The following is a 9,671-nucleotide window of genomic DNA, read 5'->3' on the forward strand; positions in this document are numbered from 1 at the left end:
CCAGATGTGACGCTTGGTATTCAGGCCAAAGAGTTTAATCTTGGTTTCATCAGACCAGAGAATCTTGTTTCTCATGGTCTGAGAGTCCTTTAGGTGCCTTTTGGCAAACTCCAAGCGGGCTGTCATGTGCCTTTTACTGAGGAGTGGCTTCCGTCTGCCTGCTCTACCATAAAGGCCAGATTGGTGGAGTGCTGCAGAGATGGTTGTCCTTCTGGAAGGTTCTCCCATCTCCACAGAGGAACTCTGGAGCTCTGTCAAAGTGACCATCGGGTTCTTGGTCACCTCCCTGACCAAGGCCCTTCTCCCCCGATTGCTCAGTTTGGCCGGGCGGCCAGCTCTAGGAAGAGTCTTGGTGGTTTCAAACTTCTTCCATTTAAGAATGATGGAGGCCACTGGGTTCTTGGGGACCTTCGATGCTGCAGACATTTTTTGGTACCCTTCCCCAGATCTGTGCCTCGACACAATCCTGTCTCGGAGCTCTACGGACAATTCCTTCAACCTCATGGCTTGGTTTTTGCTCTGACATGCACTGCCAACTGTGGGACCTTTATATAGACAGGTGTGTGCCTTTCCAAATCATGTCCAATCAATTGAATTTACCACAGGTGGAATCCAATCAAGTTGTAGAATCAAGGATGATCAATGGAAACAGGATGCACCTGAGCTCAATTTCGAATCTCTTAGCAAAGGGTCTGAATACTTATGTAAATAAGGTATTACTGTTTATTTTAAAAAACCTGTTCACGTTTATCATTATGGGGTATTGTGTGTCGATAGAGGAACATTTTTCATTTAATCCATTTTAGTGTAAGGGTGTAACGTAACAATGTGGAAAAAGTCAAGGGGTCTGAATACTTAACGAATGCACTGTATCTTTGAGTTTCAGTGCTGTAACCTGGTCATCCAGTCTGATCCCAGGACGGATCTCTGGGAGTTTCAGTGCTGTAACCTGGTCATCCAGTCTGATCCCAGGACGGATCTCTGGGAGTTTCAGTGCTGTAACCTGGTCATCCAGTCTGATCCCAGGATGGATCTCTGGGAGTTTCAGTGCTGTAACCTGGTCATCCAGTCTGATCCCAGGACGGATCTCTGGGAGTTTCAGTGCTGTAACCTGGTCATCCAGTCTGATCCCAGGACGGATCTCTGGGAGTTTCAGTGCTGTAACCTGGTCATCCAGTCTGATCCCAGGATGGATCTCTGGGAGTTTCAGTGCTGTAACCTGGTCATCCAGTCTGATCCCAGGACGGATCTCTGGGAGTTTCAGTGCTGTAACCTGGTCATCCAGTCTGATCCCAGGACGGATCTCTGGGAGTTTCAGTGCTGTAACCTGGTCATCCAGTCTGATCCCAGGATGGATCTCTGGGAGTTTCAGTGCTGTAACCTGGTCATCCAGTCTGATCCCAGGATGGATCTCTGGGAGTTTCAGTGCTGTAACCTGGTCATCCAGTCTGATCCCAGGATGGATCTCTGGGAGTTTCAGTGCTGTAACCTGGTCATCCAGTCTGATCCCAGGACGGATCTCTGGGAGTTTCAGTGCTGTAACCTGGTCATCCAGTCTGATCCCAGGACGGATCTCTGGGAGTTTCAGTGCTGTAACCTGATCATCCAGTCTGATCCCAGGACAGATCTCTGGGAGTTTCAGTGCTGTAACCTGGTCATCCAGTCTGATCCCAGGATGGATCTCTGGGAGTTTCAGTGCTGTAACCTGGTCATCCAGTCTGATCCCAGGACGGATCTCTGGGAGTTTCAGTGCTGTAACCTGGTCATCCAGTCTGATCCCAGGGTGGATCTCTGGGAGTTTCAGTGCTGTAACCTGGTCATCCAGTCAAGCGTCTTTTCTTTTTGAGAAAATAAAACCCCAGTTTTAGTTTCCTCATGAACTTGTAGCTTATTGTCCAGCACATATACCAATGCATTTGTAGGATGACACCTTTTCAATGGATGGTGCCCCCAGACGTGTGTTTTTGGATCAGTCCGGTCCCTCTGCGATCCCCCTCTCTCATCCTGTTTTCTTTCCGTGTGTTCCCGTTCCCTCCCTAACCAACCTGCAGGGTGGGGACTTCTCGTCAGGTGTGTTCAGTGTGTGACTGTCCTCTGGGCAGGGGTGCTGTCATGGTCATCGAGACCCTGAGCCTCCGCTTCCACCTGGCCTGCTTTCAGGTGAGAGGCTGGCCGGCAGGGCTGGTTTGGTGTGGAGCTCATTCAGCTGGTCGGAGAGATGGGTCATCACTACCAAACTCAGTCAGCACACTCAATGACCCTTCACAGCATGAGCAAATGGGCACTGTAGCAGACTGACTGACTAGCTTCACTATGGCTTCACCTGGGCACTGTAGCAGACTGACTGACTGGCTTCACCTGGGCACTGTAGCAGACTGACTGACTGGCTTCACATGGGCACTGTAGCAGACTGACTGACTGGCTTCACCTGGGCACTGTAGCAGACTGACTGACTGGCTTCACTATGGCTTCACCTGGGCACTGTAGCAGACTGACTGACTGGCTTCACCTGGGCACTGTAGCAGACTGACTGACTGGCTTCACCTGGGCACTGTAGCAGACTGACTGACTGACTGGCTTCACTATGGCTTCACATGGGCAGTAGCAGACTGACTGACTGGCTTCACCTGGGCACTGTAGCAGACTGACTGACTGGCTTCACCTGGGCACTGTAGCAGACTGACTGACTGGCTTCACCTGGGCACTGTAGCAGACTGACTGACTGGCTTCACCTGGGCACTGTAGCAGACTGACTGACTGGCTTCACTATGGCTTCACATGGGCAGTAGCAGACTGACTGACTGGCTTCACCTGGGCACTGTAGCAGACTGACTGACTGGCTTCACCTGGGCACTGTAGCAGACTGACTGACTGGCTTCACCTGGGCACTGTAGCAGACTGACTGACTGGCTTCACCTGGGCACTGTAGCAGACTGACTGACTGGCTTCACCTGGGCACTGTAGCAGACTGACTGACTGGCTTCACCTGGGCACTGTAGCAGACTGACTGACTGGCTTCACCTGGGCACTGTAGCAGACTGACTGACTGGCTTCACTATGGCTTCACCTGGGCACTGTAGCAGACTGACTGACTGGCTTCACATGGGCACTGTAGCAGACTGACTGACTGGCTTCACTATGGCTTCACCTGGGCACTGTAGCAGACTGACTGACTGGCTTCACTATAGCTTCACCTGGGCACTGTAGCAGACTGACTGACTGGCTTCACTATGGCTTCACCTGGGCACTGTAGCAGACTGACTGACTGGCTTCACTATGGCTTCACCTGGGCACTGTAGCAGACTGACTGGCTTCACTATGGCTTCACCTGGGCACTGTAGCAGACTGACTGACTGGCTTCACTATGGCTTCACCTGGGCACTGTAGCAGACTGACTGACTGGCTTCACTATGGCTTCACCTGGGCACTGTAGCAGACTGACTGACTGGCTTCACTATGGCTTCACCTGGGCACTGTAGCAGACTGACTGACTGGCTTCACTATGGCTTCACCTGGGCACTGTAGCAGACTGACTGACTGGCTTCACTATGGCTTCACCTGGGCACTGTAGCAGACTGACTGACTGGCTTCACTATGGCTTCACCTGGGCACTGTAGCAGACTGACTGACTGGCTTCACTATGGCTTCACCTGGGCACTGTAGCAGACTGACTGACTGGCTTCACTATGGCTTCACCTGGGCACTGTAGCAGACTGACTGACTGGCTTCACTATGGCTTCACCTGGGCACTGTAGCAGACTGACTGACTGGCTTCACTATGGCTTCACCTGGGCACTGTAGCAGACTGACTGACTGGCTTCACTATGGCTTCACCTGGGCACTGTAGCAGACTGACTGACTGGCTTCACTATGGCTTCACCTGGGCACTGTAGCAGACTGGCTTCACTATGGCTTCACATGGGCAGTAGCAGACTGACTGACTGGCTTCACCTGCTTAGCTACTTACATATCCTGCTTCTGCTCTGCTCATTGGCTGTTCTAACTGTATGGAGGGTTGTTCAGATCTGACGGGAATCCATGGGGTGCACCTTTCTTGGTTTCTCCCTGCCTCACCCTCTCTCTTAACGCTGCTGGTTTCTCCCTGCCTCACCCTCGCTCTTTTAACGCTGCTGGTTTCTCCCTGCATCACCCTCTCTCTTAACACTGCTGGTTTCTCCCTGCATCACCCTCTCTCTTTTAACACTGATGGTTTCAACCTGCATCACCCTCTCTTTTAACGCTGCTGGTTTCTCCCTGCATCACCCTCTCTCTTTTAACGCTGCTGGTTTCTCCCTGCATCACCCTCTCTCTCTTTAACACTGCTGGTTTCTCCCTGCATCACCCTCTCTCTTTTAACGCTGCTGGTTTCTCCCTGCCTCACCCTCTCTCTTTTAACGCTGCTGGTTTCTCCCTGCCTCACCCTCTCTATTTTAACACTGCTGGTTTCTCCCTGCCTCACCCTCTCTATTTTAACGCTGCTGGTTTCTCCCTGCATCACCCTCTCTCTTTTAACGCTGCTGGTTTCTCCCTGCCTCACCCTCTCTATTTTAACGCTGCTGGTTTCTCCCTGCATCACCCTCTCTTTTAACGCTGCTGGTTTCTCCCTGCATCACCCTCTCTCTTTTAACGCTGCTGGTTTCTCCCTGCATCACCCTCTCTCTTTTAACGCTGCTGGTTTCTCCCTGCATTACCCTCTCTCTCTTTAACACTGCTGGTTTCTCCCTGCATCACCCTCTCTCTTTTAACGCTGCTGGTTTCTCCCTGCCTCACCCTCTCTCTTTTAACGCTGCTGGTTTCTCCCTGCCTCACCCTCTCTATTTTAACACTGCTGGTTTCTCCCTGCCTCACCCTCTCTATTTTAACGCTGCTGGTTTCTCCCTGCATCACCCTCTCTCTTTTAACGCTGCTGGTTTCTCCCTGCCTCACCCTCTCTATTTTAACGCTGCTGGTTTCTCCCTGCATCACCCTCTCTCTTTTAACGCTGCTGGTTTCTCCCTGCATCACCCTCTCTCTTTTAACGCTGCTGGTTTCTCCGTGCATCACCCTCTCTCTCTTTTAACACTGCTGGTTTCTCCCTGCATCACCCTCTCTCTCTTTTAACACTGCTGGTTTCTCCCTGCATCACCCTCTCTCTCTTAACACTGCTTGTTTGGTGTTAATCCTGTCCTTTCACACACTCACGTGGTGGTAGGGATGGTGATGCTAACTCTCTCCGTGGTGGTAGGGATGGTGATGCTAACTCTCTCCGTGGTGGTAGGGATGGTGATGCTAACTCTCTCCGTGGTGGTAGGGATGGTGATGCTAACGCTAACCGTGGTGGTAGGGATGGTGATGCTAACGCTAACCGTGGTGGTAGGGATGCTAACGCTAACCGTGGTGGTAGGGATGCTAACGCTAACCGTGGTGGTAGGGATGGTGATGCTAACTCTAACCGTGGTGGTAGGGATGGTGATGCTAACTCTCTCCGTGGTGGTAGGGATGGTGATGGCTGGTAATGCTAACATGCACTGCTTTGCTTACAGCTGCTTGCTTTGGATAATCACTGGTGGAATGAAGCTAATCATAGTCAGTGTTTTAGTTGATCCTCCTGATTCACAGTCCTGTCATCTCTCCTCTCCCGCAGTGTGTGGACTGCCAGTGCCATCTTGGAGGGTCAGAAGTCAGAACCCAGATCCGAATCAGAAACAGGAAGCCTTACTGTGAACCCTGCTACATCCGACTCAAGTGTAAGTCATTTATACAGTACATACAGGAGTCCTATGTGACTGTTGGTCAGTGGAAGTCATTTATACAGTACATACAAAAGTCCTATATGACTCTTGGTCAGTGGAAGTCATTTATACAGTACATACAGGAGTCCTATGTGACTGTTGGTCAGTGGAAGTCATTTATACAGTACATACAGGAGTCCTATGTGACTGTTGGTCAGTGGAAGTCATTTATACAGTACATACAGGAGTCCTATGTGACTGGTCAGTGGAAGTCATTTATACAGTACATACAGGAGTCCTATGTGACTGTTGGTCAGTGGAAGTCATTTATACAGTACATACAGGAGTCCTATGTGACTGGTCAGTGGAAGTCATTTATACAGTACATACAGGAGTCCTATGTGACTGTTGGTCAGTGGAAGTCATTTATACAGTACATACAGGAGTCCTATAGGACTGTTGGTCAGTGGAAGTCATTTATACAGTACATACAGGAGTCCTATGTGACTGTTGGTCAGTGGAAGTCATTTATACAGTACATACAGGAGTCCTATGTGACTGTTTGTTTAGTGGAAGTCATTTATACAGTACATACAGGAGTCCTATATGACTGTTGGTCAGTGGAAGTCATTTATACAGTACATACAGGAGTCCTATGTGACTGTTAGTCAGTGGAAGTCATTTATACAGTACATACAGGAGTCCTATGTGACTGTTGGTCAGTGGAAGTCATTTATACAGTACATACAGGAGTCCTATGTGACTGTTGGTCAGTGGAAGTCATTTATACAGTACATACAGGAGTCCTATGTGACTGTTGGTCAGTGGAAGTCATTTATACAGTACATACAGGAGTCCTATGTGACTGTTGGTCAGTGGAAGTCATTTATACAGTACATACAGGAGTCCTATGTGACTGTTGGTCAGTGGAAGTCATTTATACAGTACATACAGGAGTCCTATGTGACTGTTGGTCAGTGGAAGTCATTTATACAGTACATACAGGAGTCCTATAGGACTGTTGGTCAGTGGAAGTCATTTATACAGTACATACAGGAGTCCTATGTGACTGTTGGTCAGTGGAAGTCATTTATACAGTACATACAGGAGTCCTATGTGACTGTTGGTCAGTGGAAGTCATTTATACAGTACATACAGGTGTCCTATGTGACTGTTGGTCAGTGGAAGTCATTTATACAGTACATACAGGAGTCCTATGTGACTGTTGGTCAGTGGAAGTCATTTATACAGTACATACAGGAGTCCTATAGGACTGTTAGCCTGTTGAAGTATAGTTGTGTGTTTAGGCTGCACTATGAGCAACATGAATCTCACTTCACTCAGCCCCTCCATGTATCCAAGTCATTTTACTCTGCTGGACATTCCACTTATCCACCCGCTCTGTCACTGGCTGATGGAATTAAAGCGCCTCCAATGAGCACATACCTGACATGAACAGGATGAATGTCTATTCTGAAAAGACAGGAAGGACTGTCGTCTTGGTTTCGCTATCCAGTACTGATACTCTGTAATTAGATGTGTAATTACTACATCAGATGACCTTATTAAGATCAGACGTGATCAGAGTTGTCTCTTTTTGACCCTTCAGCCCGACTTGCCAGCTCCCTGTGACCAGAATGCATTGCAGCAGATTGAGGAAGAGACGACGACGACCGCCCTCCAACACGGTGGCCAGCTTGACTGTGACCTCACGTTGACCTCACGTTGACCACGTAGTAATAAGACCCGGTCAACCTTGAGGGAATAATGCACCGGTTATATACTACGTCTGACTCAAATGGCACCCCTATTCCCTACATAGTGCACTTACACATAGGTCTCTGGTCAAAAGTAGTGCACTATATAGGGAGTGGGGTTACCATTTGGTACACACTCTGTCTCTGACTAAGATTCACTCTTGGTGTTCTTCCTAGTTAAGTAACAACTGAACTTGTCCATAGCTTTTTAATATGCAATAGATTTCTATCCGCAACAATAACTGGACATGTGTTATTAAGAGCTATAGGGAGTTTAAAATCACATTTGTACTCTGGATATGTTTTTCTTGTTGATAAAGTAATTGATAAATGAGGCTCTAATTAAATGACTCTATTAAATGTGAGTGTAATCATAGTGTGTGACCTACTTCTCTTAGCGCTTTTCTTTCTACCCGAAGTTAGACTGTGGGCTTCGTGTGTGTCGAAATATGTTTTATTGAGATTATTTTGTATGTTCCTTGTTGAGGTGTCTATAATATTAGTAGCACAAACAAGTGGTGGGGGAAAAAAAAGACCTTCACAAGTTAATCATCCTAGCATGTCACTAAAAGTACACTTTTGGGGTTGGTTGACTTTGGAAGCTAATTGTATTGTTCACTGAATTATAAAGGGGCATCTTATGAAAGGAATGTACATTATAAACTGTTTGTAAATAAAAAGGATAAAGTATCGAATCTCTTTATTTCCGAATACGGTCTGTGAACATTGGGTGGGACGTCCCACCAGGTCGTCATGGCCATGTTTCACCACTAGATGGCAGTTTGTGGCCTCAAGTTGTTGAACTTGATGGTTTCTATGTTGAAATAGGATTTGTACCAAATGGCACACTATTTATAAGTGAACTACTACCCTATGGACCTGGTCAATAGTAGTGGACCACTACCCTACGTGGTCCTCTGTAGCTCAGCGTTGGCCTGGCCCTCCCACTTAATCTCCAGTCAGCGTTGGCCTGGCCCTCCCACTTAATCTCCAGTCAGCGTTGGCCTGGCCCTCCCACTTAATCTCCAGTCAGCGTTGGCCCTCCCACTTAATCTCCAGTCAGCGTTGGCCCTCCCACTTAATCTCCAGTCAGCGTTGGCCTGGCCCTCCCACTTAATCTCCAGTCAGTTTTGCCCTGGCCCTCCCACTTAATATCCAGTCAGCGTTGGCCTGGCCCTCCCACTTAATCTCCAGTCAGCGTTGGCCTGGCCCTCCCACTTAATCTCCAGTCAGTTTTGCCCTGGCCCTCCCACTTAATATCCAGTCAGCGTTGGCCTGGCCCTCCCACTTAATCTCCAGTCAGTTTTGCCCTGGCCCTCCCACTTAATCTCCAGTCAGCGTTGGCCTGGCCCTCCCACTTAATCTCCAGTCAGCGTTGGCCTGGCCCTCCCACTTAATCTCCAGTCAGCGTTGGCCTGGCCCTCCCACTTAATCTCCAGTCAGCGTTGGCCCTCCCACTTAATCTCCAGTCAGCGTTGGCCTGGCCCTCCCACTTAATCTCCAGTCAGCATTGGCCTGGCCCTCCCACTTAATCTCCAGTCAGCGTTGGCCTGGCCCTCCCACTTAATCTCCAGTCAGCGTTGGCCCTCCCACTTAATCTCCAGTCAGCGTTGGCCCTCCCACTTAATCTCCAGTCAGCGTTGGCCTGGCCCTCCCACTTAATCTCCAGTCAGCGTTGGCCTGGCCCTCCCACTTAATCTCCAGTCAGCGTTGGCCTGGCCCTCCCACTTAATCTCCAGTCAGCGTTGGCCTGGCCCTCCCACTTAATCTCCAGTCAGCGTTGGCCTGGCCCTCCCACTTAATCTCCAGTCAGCGTTGGCCTGGCCCTCCCACTTAATCTCCAGTCAGCGTTGGCCTGGCCCTCCCACTTAATATCCAGTCAGCGTTGGCCTGGCCCTCCCACTTAATCTCCAGTCAGCGTTGGCCTGGCCCTCCCACTTAATCTCCAGTCAGCGTTGGCCTGGCCCTCCCACTTAATATCCAGTCAGTGTTGGCCTGGCCCTCCCACTTAATCTCCAGTCAGCGTTGGCCTGGCCCTCCCACTTAATATCCAGTCAGCGTTGGCCTGGCCCTCCCACTTAATCTCCAGTCAGCGTTGGCCCTCCCACTTAATCTCCAGTCAGCGTTGGCCCTCCCACTTAATATCCAGTCAGTTTTGCCCTGGCCCTCCCACTTAATATCCAGTCAGCGTTGGCCCTGCCAC

General features: G+C 49.5%; 1 protein-coding gene across 8 annotated transcripts in view; it reads left to right on the forward strand.

Annotated features, from left to right (window-relative positions):
- LOC121563988 (LIM domain only protein 7-like) overlaps window positions 1–8,158 on the forward strand; it is a 131,738-nt gene extending 123,580 nt beyond the window's left edge. For 7 of the 8 annotated variants that reach the window (XM_045217923.1, XM_045217917.1, XM_045217953.1 and 4 more), the window contains 3 exons: window positions 2,052–2,160; window positions 5,624–5,726; window positions 7,321–7,424. In XM_045217923.1, the coding sequence (XP_045073858.1) occupies window positions 2,052–2,160; window positions 5,624–5,726; window positions 7,321–7,343 (235 nt within the window). In that variant the 3' untranslated portion in view covers window positions 7,344–7,424. Of the gene's footprint in view, window positions 1–2,051; window positions 2,161–5,623; window positions 5,727–7,320 lie in introns of all 8 variants that reach the window. The other variant, XM_045217937.1, reaches the window with a different exon arrangement.
- The last annotated feature ends 1,513 nt before the right edge of the window (window positions 8,159–9,671 follow it).

The sequence above is a fragment of the Coregonus clupeaformis genome, chromosome 6 (assembly GCF_020615455.1).
Source record: "Coregonus clupeaformis isolate EN_2021a chromosome 6, ASM2061545v1, whole genome shotgun sequence".
Lineage (NCBI taxonomy): Eukaryota > Metazoa > Chordata > Actinopteri > Salmoniformes > Salmonidae > Coregonus > Coregonus clupeaformis.